Genomic DNA, 26,876 nt, shown 5'->3' on the forward strand with positions numbered 1-26,876 from the left:
GTCTATGTTGTAGTATTACGAGTATTAACAAAAAATTATATGAAATTAAGAAATAATATATAAAAACACACTAGCACACGTACACGTAAATATATCCTACAAAATCTCAATAGTATCGACACTTGGATGATGATGATTTGATTTCCGTAAGCAACTGTGTAGTTTAGAGAGGAAAACCGAAGAAAAAAATCCAGACATTAATACAATAATACTGATAATGAAATCACAATCTCAAATGTTTAAAGAACAAAATATTTAGGAAAATGTTCATCTATCACAGATTACGATAAATACACTTCATTGCTATTAGATATGCTGTGCTTACAAATGCAAAAATAAATATTATTTTCTTGTCAATTATAGATTGTAAAGACCGAGAACAACGTTGAAGTTGTAAGTGAAGACTACAAGACCAAAATTACTATCAACGATGCTCAGCGGAAGGACACTGGGCTTTATGTTATCATAGCTGAAAATGAAGTAGGCAGGGATGAGGCCCAAGTTGAGTTTGTCGTTTTAGGTGAGTTTAATAATAGAAAATTCGTTTTAAGGGCTATTTTTATCATCTTCTGAGCGAAGCAATCAATTTCAAATGTAGAAATATTTTTTGGTGTTTGATTAAAATGTGAGTAGTTTCATTCACCATTATATCCATAGAACATTCGTTCAAGCGTTCAAAAACTATAATTACAATAAAACTAAAATTTAAAAAATTGTTTTGTTATTAGAAATGAATATTGCTGACATTTTGTGTAATAATATTCTTATCTTTCTTTACATTTAAAATGGAAAAAACTCTAAGATCGGAATCTTGAAATTTATTTTACTTCGAAAGCATTCAAATAACATTATATAGTAGCATTATAGAACATATACAAAAATAAGCCTTTTCCGATTCATTCGGAAAAAAGTAAATTTAAAATAAGAATAGGAAAAATATCTTATTTTTATTAAATTGTTTCATAAGTATAAATTGAGTTTAATTAAAAAAAAATTAAATTTAAATACATATTTAATTAAATATTCTTTGCGCCATTGCTGCAAGGAATGAAATTTAAATTTAAACAAATTTAAATTCTTAACAAATATGTATAAAAGTAAAAAAGTAAAAAAGCAAATTTAAATTCTAAAAAAAGGAAAAAAGCCAAAATAATTTAAAATAATTTTAAAAAATGCAAAACATTTAAAAGATTTAATTCTCGAACTAATCTACAATATCATTTAAATTCAGAAGCATAAGCAAATCAAGTGCAAAATCTATCCATGAAAATAAATCTACTAATTTAATAAATTAAAATTAAATTAAACAATTTTTTTAAAAAATGCATATGTGAATGATCGCAGAGTAGGCAGGAGACAGACTTATCAAGGGGAAGTTGCCTCTAAACCTAACTCTCCAATCATTCAATTCGTGTTTCGTCATTCATGAAGGCAAGGGTAAAAGTCAAAACCAAAAGCAATTCCAATAAAGTGGTATCCTTAGAAATTTACATTTAAGTATTAACATTTAAGAATTAAAGTTCAAAAAAGAAAATACTAATTAAGTCTTTTGAGAAACAAGCAAGTAAATTCAAGAATTAAACTTTTTCTTAAAAAATTAATTTTTTTTTATAAAATAATAAAAAAATAATAAAAAAATCTAGAAACCAATGTATTTTAGAAGTATTTAACATAATAATTCACAACGTCCTGATGAAATTTTGAGGAAAATAGGTGTTTCTAACTGTAACGCATTATAGTTAGAAACAAATTACCTCTGGATCCTTAAGTGGATATATTTGTATTTAACTAGAGATTACTTTTCCCGGATTGAGTGATTAATTTCAGCTATAAGCTGAACAAAATCTTTCTGTTCAAATCTAGAAAAATCTGTGAAGTAATCTTTATTATTTTGTTTAGGCGCTCCCAGCAGACCCACGGGTCCCTTGAAGGTGAGTGACGTTACTGCTAAAGGTTGCAAGCTGAAATGGTCCAAACCTGAGGACGACGGCGGTAAACCGATTGCTGGTTACGCAGTGGAGAAATTGGATACATCAACTGGCAACTGGGTTCCAGTGGGTCGAACTGATGGAAAGGAAACTGAAATGGATGTTACTGGCTTAACTCCTGGTAAAGAATACCAGTTCCGGGTGAAAGCTATCAATCCTGAAGGAGAATCAGAGCCGTTAGTTACAGACAGGCCAACACTGGCCAAGAACCCTTACGGTAAGTTGAGCAGATTATTCTTCCTAATAAATCCCTTTGAGGATGCATTGGAATCTAAATAAAAATAAATCATTTGAAAGAATTTGTGAATTGCAGTAATACAGCGCTTCAAATAATAGTTCAAATAGAAGTAACAAGTTTTTGAAAAGAAAAAAAGAAAAAGCTGAGCACGAATATTTTCAAACACCTTTATTTATTTTATTTATTTAAGGATTTTGTTAAATTTTTGAATATTTCGTATGCAGACAGCCCGCACACTTCTTTCGTTCACTTTATTCCAGTCCTAGATTTAGGTCAGTTATACATTACCAAAAGTAATTCTATTGCTGATTTTGGAAATAAGTATAAACATGCAAGAAAAACTCTATTGCTGTTCATCCATTTGTGCGCACGAAACTTAGGAATAGTATTCTGTTAGATAGTTCGGGTGTTCTGTTAGGTGTGGTGTATTTAATTTTGAGAAAGCACACTAGGGCTATCTGCCTAAGGGGAGGGATGCCTTCGTGGAGGACTTTCTGAGAGAAACTGGCTCGTATACACGTTACACATGGGGAAAACCACGAAACCGCCCATGCAGCCAGCCCGTTCGCGGAATTCGAACCTCGGACCGAACTACCAGTGTTCAGCGACTTTACCGCTCGGCGGTGTTCTGTCGGAATTGCCGCGTGAAGCGTACAATACGCAACAGCGTCTGAGAGACATTACCAAACAGTACGCTTAAGGATAGTATGTTATCCCATTCGCATTCATATACTTATTTGATATTTATTATGTTCTTGATTAAGCAATGAATTATATTTATAGATTTGTGGCCGAGTTGATCATCAGCAATGAGCCTTTCTGAACAATAAAAATAAAAAAATTACATTTTCAAGAAAACTGGTTTTCCATTTTTCTATAAATTTTGCTGCTTTCCAAAACCATTATAACTTTATTTAATAACCAAAACACAATCGGTAGTTAAAAGTGTGAGACCATGAAAAATTATCAATTATTTCAAATTACATTTTATAAACTTTTAATTTCAAGATTATCCTAATCTTATTAGAAAAAAAATTTGGATGGCTGCCATACAGTTAACATTCATTCTGCAGCCTGTCTCCAAAAACTAGGATACTGTGCTTTTAATTTTAAAGTGAAAAATATTAAAAAACTTGGAATTTGCGCACATGCGGAACACTGGCATCTAAGAATTGAATATATTAAGGCTTGTTTTAAGCATCGTTATTATTATTGATTCTCTTTTTATAGACGAACCTGGCGCTCCTGGAACCCCGGAGATCGTGGACTGGGATGAAAATCACGTGGATCTCAAATGGACCCCTCCTAAAGACGATGGCGGGGCGCCTATTACTGGTTACATTGTAGAAAAGAAAGAACGCTATGGGCCCGGTTGGGAACCTTGTCTTACGACACAAAGCCCGAAGCCAGAGGCAAAAGTACCCAATCTACAATATGGAAACAATTATCAGTTCCGTGTCAGAGCAGTCAACAAAGCTGGACCTGGAGAGCCGAGCGAACCAACCAAGTCCCATACTGCCAAGCCCAGATATTGTTAGTATAAAAATCAATTTCCATCATCTAAAATCTTCTTGTAAGATAAAATTTTAAATTTAATTTCTAATATCCCCTAAATTCTTTCGTTCACTTTATTCCAGTCCTAGAAATAGTAACATGTTTATAATTATGCTTTTTGTTGTTCATCAATTTTAAATTATACTTGATCAATAGTAAATGGTTTTCATAAGTTACTTATCTAATATACAATAATTTGTTAAAGGAGATGTTCCTTCAGACAAATTACGATATAATTTTCTAATAGTTATGTTTAATTTTGAAACACTTTCCTTTAAATTTTTTTACCAATATGAAAACAGTTTATCAGAAAGACACCTTCCCATCACCATTTATTATGTTGATTTTTTTTCCCTATTTTTCTGATATTATATGTATTTGAAATTTCAGTGGCACCCAAGATCGTCCGTGATAATCTACAGCAAATCGTAGTTAGGGCGGGACAAAGTGTAAAGCTGGACGTCGAAGTTATTGGAGAACCTCCTCCCACATGCACTTGGAGTTTCGGTGGCAAACCCGTAGAAATAGGAGAATCTATCAAAGTGGATAATGAAGAATACATGACCCACCTCAATATCAAGAATGGAGTTCGTAAGCAGTCTGGAAAGTATAAGCTAACTGCAGTAAACAGCTCAGGAAAAGATGAAGAAGATGTAGAAATCATATTCTTGGGTGCGTATTTTGTTACAATATCTATTAGTTTCAGGTCCATGTTTAAAATAAATAAAACGACAAGGAAAAATTAGAGGTTAAATATTCCACGCGTCTAAAATTAGCAATAGTAAATTCCAAGAATGAAGCTAATGAATATTTTTATATGAAAGCTTCCTTTTAGTTACTCATTCAAGATATTTTATATTCGTAGGCAGAAATATATTTTTATTAAAACGATGCATTTTACGTATTACTTAGCTCTGCATTTTAGAAATCGTAAAAGTGTAAGGAGACTGGGAAGCGATATCTGAAATGCAAAGTTTTCTGGTGTTCATTTTTAAAGGCGATAGATTATTTTTCATATAGTTTTAAGTAGTAAAATAGAACTAAAGACAGTTGTTGCAGATAAAATACTCTTAACTAATGCAGTTTATCTTTCATATTCCTAATACTAAAATGAAATGAAGGATTCCGAATTTTTTTCTCTTATCACTTGCAGTTTTTTGCTTGATTTTCGATATTTTATTCTATGGAGTAAAAATTGAAAGATGCATAAAAACAAACAATTCACTAAAAGCAATTACTGGGTTTTGCTTTAACACAGACACGATCATTAGCTTTAGAAGCTCTTTTCTCGAAAGAACGGTTTTTGACTTTATGCTAATTATATGCTCCATAACACCGAAATTTTTAGTAACGTTTATTTCATTTTACAAGATAAAAACTAAAATTTTGTGCTTACCTAATATAGGCAGTAATTATTTGGAACTATGCATGTTATATATTCTATTTCTTAATATATTCTTTTGAATTTGAGTAATTAAGCAAAACATGTACATTTAATTCTTCGTTAAGGAAAAAAAAACTGAAGAAAATTTGAGCTGCGTTTTACCATTTATACTTAAAACCGAACTGGCGTTTTTCGAATGGGCGATTCACATTAATTTTGGTCTTCAACCATTGCAGATAAACCATCTAAGCCTGAAGGTCCTCTGGAAGTATCAGATGTACACGCAGAAGGTTGCAAGCTGAGTTGGAAGAAACCAAAAGACGATGGGGGCACACCAATCACAGGCTACGTCCTCGAACGGATGGATCCGACCACAGGTAGATGGATTCCTGCTGGACGTGTCGACAAGGATAAAACAGAAGCACCCATCACAGGCCTGGATCCGGGCAAAAAGTACCAATTTCGAGTCAAAGCAGTCAACGATGAAGGAGAATCTGAACCATTGGAAACAGAGCGAGCTACTGTCGCTAAAAATCCATATGGTAAGGCTACTATATAAATCTTTACTTTATATGCACTAATACTCGAATTTAATCTTAAGGTTACAAATATAAGTCACGCTTATTAAACTTAAGTGAGACTTATTATATGTTTTATTAATATTTATATGCAAAACGAAAATAATTTGCTGCTATTGCTGTTCTTTTTAGCGCATCGCGCATCAGCACCAGAGGTCCGGGGTTCGATCCCCGGGCTGAGCAAGGTCGACTCAACCTTTCATCCCTTGGGTCGATAAAATAAGTACCAAGTTCGGTTTAGGACTAAACACTGGAGGTCCTGCGACAAGCTGACCACTTGCTTAGGGCATATGCTTACACACCCCGGGGCCCACGGTCAAGAAAGCAGATTTCGGGGCACTGCAGGCATTGGCCCGCTAGGGCTGTTACGCCACTGAGTTTAGTTTAGTTGCTGTTCTTTTAGGCGATACTAGATCACGTTCAGTAAGCCATTTTCGTTTTTAATGAACCTAGTATTTTAGGAGTATTAACAGGATATAGATAGGAAGGAAGAAACAAGATACAAGATAAGAGATGTGTATTCTTGCATTCAGGGCAGTGTGTTTACGCTATCCTAAATTAACTGGAACATATATGATAGAGAATCGATATTGCAATAATATGTCTCCACAAATTCTTTTCAGCATTATGGGCTAATTAAATTATATAATTGATTTCAGCACCGAACCAACTGATAATTGAACATTTGCTGCGTACCCAGGTAGAACTGTTAAAGTGTATTTGATGTACATTATATACATATTCTCTAACGTGAAATTCATTGTGCATTATCGTGTTCATAGTAACAATATAAGTGTGATTATGGCTTTAATAACAAATGAAATATGCAGTAACAAAAAAGTTAAAATTCATTAATATAGAAACAGAAGTAATAAAAATGAATTAGGAAAATAAAATGGTTTGCCTGACTTGAAACGAGTATGAAGGCTTAAAATTGTGCTACTCTAACTTCTCTTTTCCTGAGCCAATTTCTTGAAAGAAAAAAAAGAAAATTAGTACCTGGAAAAATGCTAATTACCAAATTATGGTGAATCTGGAATTTTCGAAAATCTCTCTTATGTTTTCATTTCTTGCGGAACTTCATAGATTTTTCATACCATGGCCAAGTTAAACCATAAATGATAATTCATTTTGCGTACCATATTAATAAAGAATGACTCTGCTTAATGCAAAATTTATGGCCTTTTCTTTACTGTGTGCTAATATTATTCTTTTCTATAGAGGAACCAGGACCACCGGGTCTCCCAGAAATCAAAGACTATGATTCAGACTTTGTAGATCTAAAGTGGGATCCTCCTGTAAGAGATGGAGGAGCTCCTATTACTGGTTACATAGTGGAGAAGAAAGACAAATACAGCCCGGACTGGCTTCCTGTCAAGGAAGTAGAAGGCAACATACCGAAAGCTAAAGTGACTGGGCTTAACGAAGGAGACAAATACGAATTCCGTGTAAGAGCCGTAAACAAGGCAGGACCAGGTGAACCCAGCCAGTCCACTTCCCCTCACCTGTCAAAGCCTAAAAACCGTAAGTTTTAAGGTTTCAATTATAGTCTTGATAATTTTTTTATTAAAATTAATTCTGCATACCTTGCACGAAGCGTAGAACTGTGGGGTGAGCAAGAAGATGTAATTTAATGGATATCTGGAACAACAGTATTTGAGTAAATAAAAAAAAATTAATCCATTACACTGAGAACTATCAATTTATTATATCTGATAAGTTTTCAAACATTTCTGGAAAAGAAAAACAGACATCTAAGTTAAAAGCTGTCTATAAATGGTAGTCTTTCGTTTACAAATTAAAGTACTTTTGTAAAAAAGGTTTTTTTAGGTGTATTGAAGATTTAAAAAAAATTACTAGCCATTTAAATTGCCTTTTTTTCAAACTCAGTACATTTTGAATCTGGAAAATATGTTGTATATTATTAAGTGCAATACATGCTTCTTGGAAGTTCCTAAAGACTTTTGTTGTTTTTCATTTATTTTTTTATTTCAACATTTTGTTCTTGTGTGCATTGTATGCAAGCTATTTCTAAAGTAACATTACATTTTGAATCTGAAAAATATGTTGTATATTATTAAGTGCAATACATGCTTCTTGGAAGTTCCTAAAGACTTTTGTTGTTTTTCATTTATTTTTTTATTTCAACATTTTGTTCTTGTGTGCATTGTATGCAAGCTATTTCTAAAGTAACATATGTTTTCTGTGTGTTTTCACAGTGAAACCTCGCATTGATAGAACCAACTTGAAAAATATAGTTGTTAAAGCCGGACAAATGGTGAGCTTTGATGTCGACATCATAGGTGAACCTCCTCCCAAAGTCCAGTGGCGCTTTGGACAGCATCATATTGACAATGGAGATGTTTATAACATAAACAATGTGGACTATAACAGTAAATTCTGCCTTCCCAAAGCGACTCGAAAGGACACTGGAAAATATTACATTACGGCTACTAATCCTTCTGGCAGCGACGAAGCGGAAGTAGAAATAACTGTCTTAGGTATTTCTCTATGAATTACTAAATTATCTGCATTTTTTAATATCAGTTTTCTCTCAAAGTAAAATCTTTTTCAACACTTTTTTTTTTTTTTTTAATTTTCTTTAGATTACCTCCGCGAAATTAGGCTAATGCTAATTCACACTCCAAGTCTTAATTTATTTTCCGAATTATTACAGTGCATTCCTGTAAGCTGTTATGGCCATTGACTATACAGATTTATATGCCACTAAAGAATGTATTCCACTAATTGAGGATGGAGTTAATGTTGTCTATGTGGCAGTACACTAGCATAATGAATTCTCAGCAAGATCACTTAGGAACTGTATAAAAACAGAGGTCTTTTGCATTACAATTTCTTTGGAATGAATGATTTCGATATTGACAATGTCCTATTTATCAATGCAACAAAGGCCACTATTTAAAAACAAATATGTTATTCCTAATAATTGTGCAGTATTTTTCAATTACACCCTTATACACTGAAAACAAACATAAACCTGAGCTCTTAAAACTGAAATGGTTTATATCATGGAGTTAAATCATAGAATGTTATTTTTATTATGAATACTGAAGAAGAATCCGTGTATTCAAATTGCCACTGGATTAAATTGAAACTATTTCAGTATAATTTTGTTTTAATATTGCTTAGATGATAAATTTTGAGTAAATTTATTTCTTTATTTAATGGATTTCAGCAGCATACACTTTCAACTTAGCTTAAAAAATTGCAAAGTGATAACATCAGCTAAAGATTTACCCCATTATTTAAATTTTAATTTTACCAGCACTTACTTTAAGATATAAAATCAAAGGCTTCTGCATACTTAAAGCATTTTTTGGTAAAATTTGATTAGGCTTCAATAGCATTTTCTTAAGTGGTTTTGTAACAATGTTGTCGGGCTATTTCTACATATTAATTACGTTAACTTCTATTCTTCCTCCTTAACTGTTACTTAAAAACTAATAGCTGAGTTATCACAGATAGCATAGAAATGATCAAATCTTCGCCTACAAATTTCAATACTTTCTAAGCAAGACTACAATCTAGGACTCAATCACTGAAAGCTATTTCAAAATCTAAACTTACTAAGCTAAATTGTTTTGAAATTCTAATTTCTTCTCAAGCAGAGACTTTCGTTATACTGCAAGCATGCTGGGCATTAGCCATTGTTGATATAAAAGCCCATACGGTTGCGAACTTCATCACTAACTTTATACTACGCTGCTTTCTTTAAATAATGCTAGTCAGACAGCAGGGAGTTGCGATCATCTAACAATGTGCCAGTCTAGTGAAAGAACACATAAAATGTTTATTATACCTTGCCTTGAGCTATCTTGCCAAAGTATTCGCCGACTGTATCATAAATCAAAGATTAAATTGACTGTTTAAAAAGGTATTTCAAATATTGCCAAGTGATTTTTAGATAATAGTACTTTTCAAATGTATTTGTTTTTTTGGAGAGATCACCATTCATAAGAACGGAATGATGGTAGAATAGTTTAATCTAAAATAACTGGTTAATAAAAAATATAATAAAATCTTACTATTTCAGAATATCCATTAACTACAAACAATACATGTATTAAGACCCAATAACACGCCGAATAAATACTAATTCAGAAGTCAAACAACAAAAATCAGCGTTATATTTACAAAATTTTCACAGGACTAGTTTCGATGGTTTTACCGAACCACCATCTTCAGCTGCAAAACCGCAAATGAACCAGATAGGAAATAATGATTAGATAAGATAAGAAAGCCTGGACAAGAATAAGCAAGTGGCGCCATCTGTTGGTGAAACCAGAACTAAAACATAATTTCTTTAAAGACCGAAGGCAAAGATGGATTGGAATTAGAATCGTTAACTAGAACAGAAAGATTTTTATGAATGCGAAATGCCTCTAGAAAATCCAGTTCTCCAATGGAAGATGTTTTTTGAATAATTTTGGCAGCAGAAAAACTGAAAGTGTGGTTTTCGGACCAACAATGTTGAGCAACAGAAGACTTCTGTGTTTCCTTTTTTCTAACATATGCCTCATGTTCCTTGACGCGAAATTTTAAGGCTCTCTTAGTTTGGCCATGTGGTTTAATTTACCACATTATGGTGGTTTAATTTACATTGGGTAAATGTGGTTTAATTTACATTGGCAAAACTAAGAGAGCCTTAAAATTTCGCGTCAAGGAACATGAGCCATATGTTAGAAAAAAGGAAACACTGAAGTCTTCTATTGCTCAACATTGTTGGTCCGAAAACCACACTTTCAGTTTTTCTGCTGCCAAAATTATTCAAAAAACATCTTCCATTGGAGAACTGGATTTTCTAGAGGAATTTCACATTCACAAAAATCTTTCTGTTCTAGTTAACGATCCTAATTCCAATCCAAATTTGCCTTCGGCCTTTAAAGAAATTATGTTTTAGTTCTGGTTTCACCAACAGATGGCGCCACTTGCTTATTCTTGTCCAGACTTTCTTATCTTATCTAATCATTATTTCCTATCTGGTTCATTTGCGGTTTTGCAGCTGAAGATGGTGGTTCGGTAAAACCATCGAAACTAGTCCTGTGAAAATTTTGTAAATATAACGCTGATTTTTGTTGTTTGACTTCTGAATTAATACATGTATTGTATGGAGATAAGCGAATGACTTTATCTTCGTTTATAATTTAAAACATATGTGATTAAAAACCTTTTAAGATTAGTATTTAAAAAAGAATCTAACTTGATGATATCTTAAATTTTGTTTATATGAACACGACTTATATATTTCTAGCAAAACCAATGAGACCGAATGGTCCTTTAGAAGTTTCGGATGTGACGAAAGAAGGGTGCACTCTAAAGTGGAAGAAGCCGGATGATGATGGCGGATCTCCTATCGAATACTACGAAATCGAGAAAATGGACACTGAGACGGGCATGTGGGTACCTGCTGGTCGTTCTACAGAACCTAAGTTCGATGTCAAGAATCTAGTTCCAGGAAAGAATTATAAGTTCAGAGTACGTGCAGTCAACAAAGAAGGGGACTCTGACGAACTGCAGACGGAGAAATCGACACTTGCTAAAAATCCGTACGGTAAGTTGCTCATTTAGAAAATTACCGATGACAATAGAGTATCAAATTCCTTCCTTTGAAGAAATTTCAATAATTTAATATATTTATTATATTATAATTAGTATCGTCAACATTCTTATTACTCTTTATCTTGGGGGACGATATTATTTCCCACGTTAAATGTTCTGTGGTTTGCATACTTAATGCGTCATATCCAAGCCCATCTTCCTGAAATAATTTCATAAAATTTCTTGGAAAGAATATGATTCATTTTCTTGGCCTTTTCATTGAATTTTAATTATTAAAGCAGAAAATAAAAACATCCAAGCTTAATTGCAGCATGCTAAATCTCTTTTTCAGATGAGCCTAGCAAACCCGGCCGACCCGAAGCAACAGATTGGGATGCTGACCATGTTGATTTGAAATGGAGCCCTCCAGAATCTGATGGTGGAGCTCCGATCACGGGTTATGCAGTTGAAAAGAGGAAGAAAGGAACTTACAAATGGCATAAAGCCAAAGAAACCATTGGTCCTGCCACCTCAACCACTGTCCCCGACCTGGAAGAAAGAGAAGAATACGAATTCAGAGTCATCGCACTCAATAAGGCTGGACCTAGCGAACCTAGTGAGGCTTCAAAATCGGTCATAGCGAAGCCGAGATCATGTAAGTATCGCCATATCATTTTTATTTACAAAAAGAGTAAATGAAATCACAAATGTATTATCTGCACTGTTAGATATTGTCGTTCAGAATAAACATAGCCTTCTAAAAATTTTCGAACGAAACTAATATGTTTCTAAACGGCTTTTATAATAGTCAAGAAAAATATTTCTGCCCTGTGTATGCCAAAGATCTCAGACATAATGATCACCCTATTTTAATGTTAATGAAAGCAAATGTAGGCAAACAACAAATTTTGAATGAAATAGTAAACGTATGCCAAATTTCAGAATTCGGCTGATCACTATTATCAGCTTGGAGGAAACAATTTAGATATTTTAATCATTATATTGCACATGGACATATTTTTCTTCACACGGTATATCAGCATCTTGCTGAATATGTGATTACATCGTTAGAAGACTCTGTTATTTTGAGTAAAAAAGCAATGCTGTAATATCACTTTATTAAGCAGATTGTTTTCATGAATAATTCAATTTTTCTCTCTTAGTGGCTCCACGTATTGACAGAACAAATCTTAACAATCTGGTTATCAAAGCTGGTAATGTCGTCAAGTTGGACGCAGATGTGAAGGGTGAGCCCCCGCCAAAGATCACGTGGTCTTTTAAGGGACAACCTATCACATCAAATGAGAAGATCAAAATCGACAACGAAGACTATCATACGCTGTTTATTCTCACAAAAACAGTGAGGGCTGATACAGGAAAATATACCGTTACAGCCGTCAACAGTGCCGGAAAAGATGAAGCAGAAGTCGAGATAACTGTTCTTAGTAAGTATTCTGCTTTTACAAAATCATTCGGCGAGTTCTTTTGCACACAATTACTTATTTTGAATAATCACAGCAACTTTCAAAATGTTCAAAACATAAACTAAGTTTCATTGTTATAACTTATATTTTAACATCATAAATTTTATAATTAGTATTACTAAATTATGTTTTCTTTTTTTTTTTTTTTTTTTTTTTTGTAAGTGTTACATTTCAATTTTTTTTTTTTTTTATTTTACACAAAATTAGAAGAACCCACAGCTTTCTCTAATACAAACATTTCCATCTATTAAGTAAAAACACTTAAAACTGAATCATATACATCATGAGTGGTTAAGTGTTGCTTTGACTGTTGCTTATAAAGGCCTCGGTTCCTTGTTTAAAGGCAACTGCCCTTTTTGAACTGCACTAGACATTCCATTTATAAAAAATTAATCACACTGCATTAGATATAAAAAAATAATAATTATATGAAAAAATTATAAATGTTATACCTTTAAAGTTTATATCTTCTAATGTGAGGAGAGTAAAAGAACAAATAACAGAGGTTAAAAACAGGACCTCTGTTTTGAATTAGTACTCCCTCATCATATTCTTATCTTCACATGCAATTATTCTCTTTTTAAAATTTTTTGTGTTTTTATACTCATCATAAATACATTCAAAATTCTAAACGTTACATATATTTTATATTATATTCAAAACATAATTCTATATCCATTTTTCTGTACCAGTTTTTCAAAATTAACTCATTCATTTTTGACATATAAGTCATTCTTAAAACAATTGAAAATTCTTAAAATTCAAATTTTTAAACAATAATCTCATTTCTAATTATTACTACAGTAATTTTAGTAACCTTTCCTATATACAATAATTATAAATCTTTAAATCCATTATTTAATTATGCAAAACAAATTGGAAAAACTAAATTTTGGTATTATAAAGTTTTTATCATTTTCATAAAAATAGTACTGAATTTTAAAAATCTAATACAAACAACTTTAGAGACTTAAATTTCATAGGAGTGCTTAATTAAAAATCATTTACTTCATGATAATGAAAAATGTTTAACATACATCATTTTCAAAATAAAGTCTCAAAATTTGTAAATTAAAAATCATATTGGAAATACTGAGTCATTTTTTAAACAATACTTTTTGCTTTTGGAAATCAGTACAATTTCAGGAATGTTTCTATAAATTTAGAAGCAAAATTTAAAATCTGTTGCATAATTCTCATTTTTTAAACCACTGAAAAGGACGTCATTTTATTTATCCGATGAAATAGCTGAAGAATAAATGCTAACACGAAGATAGATGCCACACACTCAAAACGGATACATACTAAAAACATCAGCCTAAGAACCTTGAAACAGTTGTTAATATATGAAGATGGATATATCTTCTTACTTTCAACTGTTGATTCAACTGTTGTAGTTATAATGCAGAAGGAGATTTTAAATTTAATCACTAGAAAGGCAGGGCAAAATGACATTATTTTTTTATTTTTCTTTTTTGATATTGCTAGACAATTTAACACTTTTAACTGGCAATTTAATTCCATACAGCAATGTTCAATCAAGTAGGGATTTTTTTGCTCAGTTCGAGTTCGATGCGCCATTATGTAATATTACTGCTCCATTATTGTGATAAGACTGCGTTAAAACACTCTAAATCCTATTGACATACTTCATCTGAACCAAGCATCCAGGCAGCTCAAAAAATTAATGGCGGATTATAAAGATTCCAGCTGGCATGATTTTATTAGTAACCTGTCGCACATCGACCACTCCATATGGAAGATTTCAAAAGCCTTTAAAGAAAAATAATTCTGAAATTGGTCCGATTAAAGACAACAATATAATAATTAACAAACCTTTTAGATATTGCAAATAAATTTGCCGATACGTATGAAAAGCAATTTACCGTCAATCAATTCTACAACCCAAATGATTCGCTCATCTGCAGTCATGTGACCGACTTTCTCTCCACCCAACAAGATAAAAGAAACTATCCTACTTCACCTAATGAAATAAAATCTTTAATTACTAAATTAAATCCTAAAAAAGCAGCAGGTTTCGACACCATCACTAATAAAGCACTCATGGAGCTTCCCAGGAGAGGAATTGTGCAAATCACAAATATCTATAATGCCTGCTTAAGATTAAACCTTTTCCCTCGCAACTGGAAACACACCGTTATTGTTGTACTGAAGAAGACTGGGAAGAACGGTTCTGAAACTTCAGATTACCGACCTATTAGCTTACTCTCAGCTTTAGGAAAATAATTTGAACGTCTCATCATGAATAGAATCAATACCTTGATAGAAGATCATAACATCATTAGAGATCACCAGTTTGGCTGAAAAATCTACTGTTGTTTATTTTCAAAACACCCCACCAGAAAGCCTCTTGAAAATATCAAACTTAATAATATTGAAATAGCACGTGATACCTTAGTCAAATACCTGGGTGTTCACATAGATAGATAATTAACCTTTCAAAATCACATCAATTATATCTGCAAGAAAGCAAACCAAGCTATTGGAAGAGTTTATGCATTAATAGGCAGACACTCAATTCTTAGCATCGCTATTAAAAGAATTTTATATTTACAACCCATAAGACCTATACTGCTCTATGCTTCTCCAGCTCGTAAGAACAGATTGAAAATTCAAAGAATAGAAAATAAAGCCTTGAGAATCATAGCCAATGCTCGCTGGTTCGTAAGAAACTCCATTTTGCATAATGACCTTAGGATTAAACCTACAGACTCAGAAATTCTAAAATTCTCGCAATTTTTCCTCAAATCAAGGAAATCATTAACCCCTTAACTGCCGCGGAAAACGTACAAGATTCATTTCCCAGTGACACAGGTGCGCGTAGTTATGCGATGTATTAAGGGGAAAATAAGTGCAAGTTTTACTTTCACAAAATAAAGAATAAAAGAAAAAAAAAAAAATGAATGCATAAAATTTAATGTTTTGAGTAAAAGTATAATAAAAAGATATAAGTATGATAAAAATGATGTTTTTATAATAAGAAACATCCCTAAAATAGAGTTTCGATCAATTGATTTTTAGACCAGTACCAGTATAGTACCAGTACCAGTTTTAGACCAGACCAGAACCAGTACCAGTTCACCGTGGCACTGGGAAATGAATCTTGCACGTTTTCAGCGCAGTTAAGGGGTTAATGATTTCCTTGATTTGAGGAAAAATTTATGCGAGAATTTTAGAATTTCTGAGTCTGTAGGTTTAATCCTAAGGTCATTATGCAAAGTGGATAATATCAGGTTTCAGTGTTATACCTTGTGAAATCAGTATGCCTAAAAAAACACATATTTCTTCCGAACTGGTTGAATACCACGATTTTGTTCTTGAGTTTTTTTTTTTGCGAGGTGTTGGTTTATATATTCATTGTGTTTTAAAATCAAAGTTCGTGGTAACATCAAAGCTCGTGGTAACACCAAGTGCTTACTCTCACTCATTAGCCCTAGTGAGCTACATGACCTCATTTTCGCCTTTTACAGTTTCCTATTCATTTAATGATTATATCGCAAGTGTAGAAGATTTTCAAGTGTTTCAAAAGACATAGGACTCCTAAATTCACAACCAGATGTTGCTTTTACTATGTTCGAACTTTATTTATTGCCAAAAACTACAAAAACTTCATTTTTCGAACTCTGACTTCTCGACCAATCTAAATGCCGGACGCTGATCACGTGTTTGTTCTTGACTCACGCAGAAGCTTAGACTTTCATTTCGCTTCTCGCCACCATTTACGTATATAATCACCCATGCTATGCCATGATATGCAATTTAGCAAAACTTATTTTATGAGTTCTCTCATTTATTGATCTCGCCTTCGGGCGCGGTGTATTTTTAAATACACCTCTTAAATTTTTAACTTTATGGCCTATGGTAAAATGATAATATAATGGTAAGAGCTTTTAGTAGCTAAAGCCAGCAGTAAAGATATGATCCAAGATCCAAGGTTAGTTTCAGTAACAATATGAAGCACGAGCAGTTCATCAAAAATTGATTCAAACGGGTTTGAAACATCCGTTACATATTTCTTTATTCCTGGAACCTTCTACGAAAAGTAAACGAAAACGGAAGACACAGAATTAAAAAAAAAAATACGTTTTACTCAAACAACACCAGCCAATACCGCGCAGTCATTACTTTCACCGCTTTAGACACACCCCTCTCTCCAATTTCTCCCCACACTTCTCTGAAATAGTATCCTCCTTCGCATACTTTGTCAAGGTCATTTGCGTTGTTGCATTCCAAAGCTTTGCGAATAATTTTACGGGCAGCAGCGCAAAGCAAATGATAGTAGTTTCGAAGGGCGTATATATACGCCCGGGGCAGTTAACGCATCGGCTGAGCAAGGCGTATATATACGGCCGCAGCAGTTAAGGGGTTAAGAAATTAGACTACGTCATAGATTATGACTACTATCAATTATGACTACGTCATAGAGCAAAATCATAAAAGACCTTGCACTATTCATCATAATTCTAAATGTTAGGGCTTGTTTATATTATCTATATTATATTGTTTATAGTATCTAATATTTTTTCATTTACTTCATTTAAACAGGTTTTATATTTTATTCATATTTAACCAAGTTTTTATTTCGTACCTTGCAAAAAAGATTTTTGCACCTTATATACCAGGTTTTGTGGACTGAATTTGAATATATCGTATTATATTCTGTATGCGACAGCTCTATGGCGTAGTAAATAAAACAAACAATTGGAAACTTTCCATGACCGGTTCGAGTCCCGATAGAATTCTTTACGCACATGTACCTGTACAAAATTGTTTCTTATTTTGCAACTTATTTTTATGCTCTGCACTGTATTTATGCCAAATAGAATTTGTCTTTAGAAACTATCTCAAGGAAAATCTACTTCTTCAAAGTTATGCCGTTGCTTTATTCCGTGGCATCAGATGGCGCCACATGAACGTCACTATTGAAGATATGCCATTATTGAAGTCAACAGACGGCGTCATACTTCTTTCTCTTATGAGATCCGCGCCCAGTGCTTTAAGACTTTCCGCTTGTTCGGAATTTTTTTTTTTTTCTCATCTTTATGCCATTAGGAACTTAAGAAATATAGACTGGTAAAGGCCTCAACAGGCCGCATGCCTTTTGCATGAATGATGGTCTGTGATGAGATTGTGTTATAATTATAATAAGATGACTTGGTGAAAGAAAGTTGCACGGATTTGGCGGCGGTTCTCTACTGCATCATGACTTGAAGACTTTGATGCGTAGTTAGAACGATGGATGCATAAACCAAAATCGTTCAGACATGGAATAAATTCCACAAATAATTTTCTCTTGAATAATGCACATTAACACTGTGGGTGCGCTATGCAACACCTCTCCCCCAACGTTGTACAGATTACATCTTCTTAAAGGATAAAAATTTAAAAAGTAATCTCTTAGGCAAGGCGACACAAGCGTCTGGGAAGCAGAAGGGAAGGCAGAAGTAGAGGGTGTTGCGACGCAATTAACCTCTTATACCTTTTCAGATCACATGACAGTTTAATGTCCAGATGTAGGGTTCAGATTTCATGGATAAGTGCGCAATACAGATTAGATGACATTTTTGTTTAGTTAAAAATTTTATTGCTCTGTTATTTTTAGAATGAAGAGAGGAGTTGAAAGTCTATTATTTATTTATTACATTCATGTCAATAAATTAAGGATAATGCAAAATAAGGCAAAGGAAAAGTTAAAAGCAAAACAAATGTGACTTATTTGTAAAGCTTATTTATTAAACAAAAGGTAAAGAGCAAAGAAAGATGCTATATGTTAGATATTATTAAAAAAATTAGCGATTTGTTCTCCCTGGAGCAAATTACAAAAAAAAAAAAAAAAAAAAAAAAAAAAAAAAACTATTTACAAAAAACCAATATTACATGGTTGGTATGATTGTTAATACATTGTATGTCTCACAGACGATGCAATACAGTCCGTACAACGCCTAGGCATGCTCAGTATCAAATTCTCGATCTGATCTTGGGGGATATAACACCACTCGAAAAGCAATGCTCTCCGAAGTTCCGGTAGACATGTAGGAGGAGGTTGACGGGCTGCAACTCGTCGGCCAAGCATGTCCGACACGTGCTCTACTGAATTCAAGTCCGGTGAGAATGCTGGCCAGTCCATACGGGTGATATCCTCTGATTGAAGACATTCGCTTACGATGTTTGTACGGTGAGGACGGGCGTCGTCATCCATAAACACAAATTGTGCGCCCATGGCTCCCCGAAAGAAACGTACATGTTGTTCCAGAATGACGTCCCGAAAGATTTGGCTTGTCATGGTTCCAGTTTGAACATGCAGGTCAGTTCTGGAACCCAGAATAATTCCACCCCAAACGAGCACTCCTGCACCACCGTAACGGTGTCGTTCAATGATGTTTTCTTGGTGGTAACGGGTACCTGGAGCTCTCCATATGCAAGTCCGGCGAGAATCAGACTGCAAGCTAAACCTGGACTCGCCGGAAAACATCACACAATCCCACTGTTGCGATGTCCACAATGCATGCTCTCTACTCCAGGCTAACCGCAGGCGACAGTGAGTTGCAGTACGTGGAACGCATCTGACAGGTCTACGAGCATATAGACCAGTCTGCCCTAAGCGTCTGTACACGGTCTGCCTTGAAATTGTCGTACCAGTGGCTGAAGAGAGCTAACGAGACAGGTCTGAGGCTGTGCTCCGCCTGTTTCTTTTGGCAGTAACTGCCAAATACCGGTCCTCATTCGGCGTTGTAACTCTGGAGCGACCTGTGCTGTAACGTCTACTCACATTACCATCATCTTGGAATCGTTGCTAAAGCCTGGAGATGACACTCTGGGCAATTCCAAGTTCGTCTGATACTTCCAGTTGGGTACGTCCACATTCCAGACGGCCGATAATTCTACCACTTAAAAAATCATCCAAATGCGTCCTTTGTGTCATAACTATTCGGTTATCGCACTGAAATGCCTATAAAGCGCATGCGATCAATTTTACTTCTTTGCCTGTATTCCTTATATATCACTCTCTTACACTCTCGTCATTGTGACGTACCATCGGTGTCATCTGGTTACTTCCTGAAATTTGCATATGATTATTGAAGATGTGTGTAGTGATTTTACAGGTGATATATTTATTTTAGAGTTCGATTTCCGCGTGACTCCGAATTATCCTTAATTTATGGACATGAGTGTATTTGAAAGATTCTGAAATATAGATATTTTATATTTTACATATGTATATACGTATATATACATACATAAAGAGAATAGATTTCATGCTAAGACATTCATTACCTTCTAATTTATTTGTATTAAATTACTTATGGAGGTTTTGTCCTGATAAGTATGTTTTTTAGGAAATTCTTCACAGAATTGTATTCTAGCTGCTGTAACTTCTAAGATAATAATGTTAGAAGGATAAGAATAGACTTTTATCCTAAAGATTGCTCTCTAAGATAATTGCTCTCTAATTACAAATTATTATTTTTGAGTTATTGTGTTTGGCGTATCAATAAATCTTGTGGTATTATTTCCATATTTTTTATGCTAAAAAATAAAAATGATAACAAAAGTTTATTTTTTTTATGTTTACCTATCTTTTATGTTTCAATTAATTATTAAGTATAAATTAGGGTACATTTATGGTGCAAATATCGTATCGGATGGTGTACGGATATCTGAATAAGTAAAAATAATTTAGTGGCAAAGTGAAAAACAAGTATATTAAGACCGTTTAATTTTTAAACCTATTTGGTGCATTAATGTTGTTAAACAGTACTAAGACAAGGCTTCTTAAAAGCATGAAATATTTACGTGTATTTCAAACATTAATTAATAAGTAATTTAATAATTTATTCTAGTTTTTATAATAATAAAATGTGTAAAATGTGTTTTTATAATAATAAATATATCCTTTCGGTCATATTTCTTAAACTAAGAATTTCAATTATTACTTTTTCGAAGGAAGGTTGTTCTTGCTTAAGTACAACGATAGAACCAAATGATTTAAAACGAGTAAGAGCTTAAACTTCTTATGAAGTGCTAATTGAAAACCTCATAAAAGGCAAAATACAGAGGACTGAAAATATGTTAAAGAATTATGAGTCTTGGTACAATTACCGTGCAAGAAGAAGTGCATAAAACTATCTAAAAATCGATGAATACACGGAAGTGGCAGATATAAGAGAATAAAACACTGCTATTCTTTTAAAAAGTTCAAAATACAAATCCCAGTGACATAATAGCCTTTTGTTAGATCCACCAGAATAGTTTAATTATTAGATATTTTGGTTCCTTTTCCTAAATCTATATAACTCATTTTTCTTTTTAAGCATCGACTACTAGAATGAATCTTTTAAAATAACGTTTTCGACTTTTCCAGGTAAGCCCAGTAAGCCTAAAGGCCCTCTGGAAGTATCTGATGTCACAGCCGAAGGCTGCAAATTAAAATGGGATAAACCAGAAGACGATGGCGGTCAACCAGTTAAGGAATATATTGTTGAGAAGATGGACACAGAAACAGGAAGATGGATTCCAGTAACGACAACTCGAGAACCGGAAGCTGAAATCAAAGGTCTCATTCCTGGAAAGGAATATAAGTTCAGGGTCAAAGCTGTGAATCCTGAGGGAGAGTCCGAACCACTAGAGACTTCGACCGGCACAGTAGCCAAAAATCCTTTCGGTAAGTCTATTAAAACCCGAATATCTTGCCCACAGATTGATCCCATCAAAATCTAATACGTTACTTATAATGTTCTGCTAAATTTCATCTGAGTTTGTTATCTGCTGGCTAATGTGCTGACCGTATGGTATTTTCGCGCTCTTCCCTGCGGGCCAGTTTTTCTTTGAAGACGTTGACGAAGTTTCTATTCCTGGACAGATAACCTTCTATAGCTTTGTTATGTGAAATAAGCAACACTAAGGACGTGAAGATTAATTTTTAGATATTGTTATGCATGTGGCATTTATTAAGAACAAAGATTAAATCTTAACAAAGTTTTTATTAGAACTTTGTTAAGAAGTTCAGTTAACTTTTATTTAGAACTAAATTTGAATTATTTAAACTGCTCAGAGTTGGTTTTCAATTCTTTAAAAGATTTATCAATTCCAGTCGCATGTCATAAAAGTACGATCAACATATTGGCATATAACGTATTCTTGCTGTTATAGCTGCCAGTTATGTTATAAAAAACGTGAATGAGAGAAAGGTACTTAAAATTATGAAAGCTACAAAAGTCAGGATTTTGATAAGTATGATAAATTTAAATTAAAAAAATTTAATGTAAGGAAATGAAACCATGTAATTCTGACTCTGGAATGAGAGAACGACTTAATTTTTTCTTTGGTTCTCTTCCTAAAAACTCGGACTATTTTCTTTATGTTTCTCATAATTCCTCGTCAGTAAGACAAGTACCAACGAGAATCCTTAAGAGAAACCCCTAAAAAAAATTTTAAGTAATAAATTAAATTATATCTTTGAAACGTGATCACTGTAATTCTTCAGCATGAAACTAATAGTACTGAAGTATTTGATCACACTTACCTTACCTTTTATATAGTTATCAAATAAAAATATGAATTTATTAAATATGATTTGTAGGTATTTAATTACTATCAAAATACACACACTACTGGGAGAAAAAAACTTTTCCAGATCATTGAAAAGAATTTTATATAGCTTGATGAATTTAACCTATACTGATTAAATTTTTGCCTTCTAGATGAACCAGGCAAACCCGGCAAGCCATCTGCGCACGATTGGGGTAAGCATTATGCAGATCTCATATGGACGCCTCCCGAGAGTGATGGGGGTGCTCCTATTACCAACTACATTATCGAAAAGAAAGACAAATACAGTACCAAATGGCAACGAGCTGGAGAAACGATTGGAGACAAATGTGAAGCCCGTGTATCTGATCTCATCGAAGGAATGGAGTACCAATTCCGAGTTAAAGCCGTAAATAAGGCTGGACCCAGTGAGCCAAGCGATCCTAGCTCATACGTTATCGCCAAACCCAGATTCTGTAAGTATAGTGGATATTTCAGATGTAATTGTTATCGGTTAATATAAGTGAAATGTGGCTAACAAAATTTTAGCGTTCTAAGCATTCTTAGCCACATTCATGTTGAATTAGATAAATATAAGAATGAAGGTTTCTTCAGCCATTGAGAGCCCACCAGCGGCCGAGCGGTAAAGTCGCTGAACACTGGTAGTTCGGTCCGAGGTTCGAATCCCGCGAACGGGCTGGCTGCATGGGTGTTTTCGTGGTTTTCCCCATGTGTAACGTGTATACGAGCCAGTTTCCCTTAGAAAGTCCTCCACGAAGGCATCCCTCCCCTTAGGCAGATAGCCCTAGTGTGCTTTGCCATAATTAAATGCGCCACACCAATACACATCAGCCATTGAGAATTTTTATTCTTAACAGTCAATGTCTTGTCACACTCTCATTCGTTTTAAACAAACCTATTTCACTTTTGCATTGAAACAAATTTACTTGAAACGAGAAGCTGTCATTTTTATTGTTTATGAGTGGTGAAACTAGTACTATAAAACTAATAACTACCTGCCGTTTGCAACTGAAATTTTACTACATAGTTCGAAAAACGTTCTCATACTTTGAAAAAGAGTAAAATGATTTATTCTGTTATATTAATTGAAATATTACTTACTATAGAGCCACAAGGCAGCATGTGTGCCATTGGTTCATACAAATAAAGATTTCTCAGGCATCTATTTATTTATTATTTTGTACCTTTTTACTGAGACCAGATCCCCCACAGACTTGGGAAACAGCAATTTGAATTTTTGGAAAATCGCAAAATGTAGCTCCATTGAAAGTCGAAAGATCTTCCTTGTAAATTAACATCTCGTGCAACCACATACTAAATTTGGAAATAGAAGTGATATTTTTGTTTTCCTAGCATTAATCAAAGCAAAATATCCATAAAGATACAACTGCACAGAAACGGCTGCAATTATGTGGCAAACAATTGCATTCTTGAACTGCTTGTGGATCTAAATATGTATATAATATTTATATGTGTGTGTATGTGTGTACCGTCTACTCTTCTGATTTTCATGTAATGTGCTTCTAACTTTCTAATGTAACTGGCGCAAGATACAGAATACGTCTGCCGCGTTAGTAGACATCCTTGTACTGTTATCGCCAGGACAATGACTTACTCCAACGACGTTTCTGTAAGTTTGGTAACACTTTGGAGCTACTTTTTAGATATTCTAAAATGTTGTCCACGGAGACATCCCTCTTAGGCAGGTAGCTCTCGCTTACTTTACAATAATCGGTCAAACCAATTCAAATGTATAAGACACTGCCTCAAACTGTACTGAAAGTTAGATCAAAACACCGCTCCGGTCTTCTCTGTGTTATGATGTTGTTATAAGTAATGACAATATGATTGCTGGAAATGTGAAATCAAGTGAACGTTATGATTTATGTACTGTTATTTAAAAATGAAAAATAATGCAACAGAGAATATTTTCTTTTTTGTTTATATTATTAGTTCTTTAATTTCTTTATTTGAAAAAAAAAATAGAATGACAACATCCTTAATAAGACATTTCCTTAATAATTTCTGATTAAAATTTCCTTAATTGCATAGTAATGAATTATTTAATTGGTAAGAGATTTTACTTTCGCTTTTAATGTACAATATAAGTGTTTTTAAAGATTACTTATTTATTAATTTATATTAATTAGATTTTACTTATTTATTGTTTGCTCATATTTGTAATTCTTCCTCCCCCCAATAATACATTTTTCTAGTTTCGTTGATATCATTATTCAATAACCGAAATTATTATAATAAAAGAAATTTAATGCACGGTATAGGTTAATAATGTATGGAATCTTTCCAAATTCTAAGAAACATGTGTACAAAATTCTCAAAATTTCTTATCAAAGAAATTTTTAATGGGTATATTTTACTTCCAGTGGCACCCCAGATATCCGGTTTGAAAGATGTAACTGTCCGAGCTGGGCAAATAGTTCGATTCGATGCAAAAGTGATAGGCGAACCCCCACCAAAGAAGACTTGGTTTATGGGCAAAGATCAAGTGAAAAGTGGAGGGCGAACCACTCTTGAAACAGAGGATTACCGAACCAAACTGATCATCAACAGTGTTGAGAGAAGAGACTGCGGTGAATATAGCTTATGCGTAGAAAATTCTTCAGGAAAAGATGAAGCTGTTGTCACGCTAAACGTTCTCGGTAAGTAGGATGAATGAATTACTTTATCTAAACAATTAACTAACCTAACTTTTGAAATTAAATATCATATCCCAATCCTCTGTATTGTCTATTTATAATGATATTCCTACTTCAAGTCAATAAGAGTTGGTTTCGAATCTAGATTGCGAGTGGACACAAGAGAATGCGTAACTACGTTCTCGCAAAGTAAATACAAGGAGTTTTAATGCATCTAACTCCTTTTTTTCATTGACTATGTTAGAGTTGAAGCTTCTAATCAATAATAATTGGTTAGAAATCTCAGTTTCAGCGAGTTTAGCAAAATGTATCGCCTTTATTGCAAAAGAAGCGTTAGACATTTTATTATCTCTTATATCCACTTTATAATGAAGATGTTGGCGCTGAAGCTTCTAGTCTATTGGTTTCTAATAGTAGTTAAGATATAATTGTTCGGATTGATTCGTACTGAATGCAGTATTTAACGGTTTCTGTCATATAATATATTAACATCGTCATCGAGCTATGTAAAGTAACAAAATATAGAGAGTGAGATAATTAATATTAGAAAAATCTGCTTAAATGAGAGTGCAATAAAAATTTCCTTAACATACATGTTCCTTTATTGAAATATTACTATTGAGCAACGCAATTAAATAAATTTCGCAACAAAATGAGAAAAAAAAAAAGGCTTTGAAAATTTTACGTTTTGTTCCATACATATTTAGCACAAATTCATATATAATAATATTAACTAAAACTTCAAGATAATTGCTGTTTCTACTGAACTCTGTCCACGCTTATCAAATCATTGTGTTTAGACGCTGTATTTCTTTACGCAGTTATTAAAAAAATGCGATAATACGTGATAGATAGTAAGGAGCAACTATTGCAGTAGTTATAGCTTACTTTGATTTACTAACGCAATTCTGGTAACAGTATAATATGAGTGGCGCTATGGTAACAAGTGTGTCTTCTATTCTAAATACGATGCACAACAGCCAATGACCAAAACCAAATGACGTTATTCATTTCAGTCCGAAATCAATTCCTTTCTTACTGTTATTTTAATTTCGTCATTTTCTTTACATTAATACATCCTCTTTCCCCTAGGAAGTCTCTCACGAAAGCAGATGACTATACTGTGCTTCTATATAAAATATAATTAATTATGACAGTAAATTACCTATTTACCTGTTTTATAGGCTTTGAAAGTAAATTATCATTTTCGTTAGTTCAGTTTAGTCTCATTGTACCTTGCCTTTAATTCGTGTTTTGTTACTTCGATATTCTATTTCCTTCGACACTACAGAGACTATTGTATCTAAAGCAGAAAAATGAAAGGAACATTTATCACAGGGTAGGAGCTCTCAAATTTTTGATAATGGAAACGTAGCAAAGCAAGCCAACAAAATCAGCCTCACGAGTTAATGTCGGGAAATAAATGAAACAAAACAAACAATAAAGAAAACTTCAAGCTAAGTCAAGAAGGAAAATCTCATATGGAAGAAACTGGAAACTCGGAAAGAGGCATGAGCACCAAAAAGGCAGATAACAAAGAACTATACCATTTAAAGTATAAATACTAAAAAAAAAAAAAAAAAAAAATGCATTTTTTCGCCCCTTCACCACTTTTAATGGCAGTAAATGTTTTACGATTTCCGTCTTTCCCGTATTATAAATGTTTATTCATTCACCGTACTTCTCCCTTTTGATACAGTCCCAATTAAATGGTTAAGACGGCTTAATATTGGTAGTTCAGGCCGGGTTCGAACTCGGGATAAAACGGGTGGCTGTATGGTTTGTTTTCGTGATTTTCTCCATGTATAATTTAATTAAAAGCTAGTTTCTCTTAGAAGATCCTCTAAGAAGGGATCCCTTCACT

The 26,876-nt window shown here is 33.5% G+C and overlaps 1 protein-coding gene across 2 annotated transcripts in view; it reads left to right on the forward strand.

Moving 5' to 3' along the window:
- LOC118188284 (twitchin-like) overlaps positions 1-26,876 on the forward strand; it is a 384,165-nt gene that overhangs the window by 180,164 nt on the left and 177,125 nt on the right. For both annotated transcript variants that reach the window (XM_085813574.1, XM_085813575.1), the window contains 13 exons: positions 364-520; positions 1,900-2,205; positions 3,457-3,759; positions 4,171-4,452; positions 5,401-5,706; positions 6,964-7,266; positions 7,962-8,243; positions 11,015-11,314; positions 11,654-11,956; positions 12,465-12,746; positions 21,169-21,468; positions 22,508-22,810; positions 24,740-25,015. In XM_085813574.1, the coding sequence (XP_085669700.1) occupies positions 364-520; positions 1,900-2,205; positions 3,457-3,759; positions 4,171-4,452; positions 5,401-5,706; positions 6,964-7,266; positions 7,962-8,243; positions 11,015-11,314; positions 11,654-11,956; positions 12,465-12,746; positions 21,169-21,468; positions 22,508-22,810; positions 24,740-25,015 (3,703 nt within the window). The remainder of the gene's footprint in view (positions 1-363; positions 521-1,899; positions 2,206-3,456; positions 3,760-4,170; positions 4,453-5,400; positions 5,707-6,963; positions 7,267-7,961; positions 8,244-11,014; positions 11,315-11,653; positions 11,957-12,464; positions 12,747-21,168; positions 21,469-22,507; positions 22,811-24,739; positions 25,016-26,876) is intronic.

Source organism: Stegodyphus dumicola, chromosome 1 (genome assembly GCF_044657685.1).
Source record: "Stegodyphus dumicola isolate Sdum_Otavi_A_Nest chromosome 1, ASM4465768v1".
Classification (NCBI taxonomy): domain Eukaryota; kingdom Metazoa; phylum Arthropoda; class Arachnida; order Araneae; family Eresidae; genus Stegodyphus; species Stegodyphus dumicola.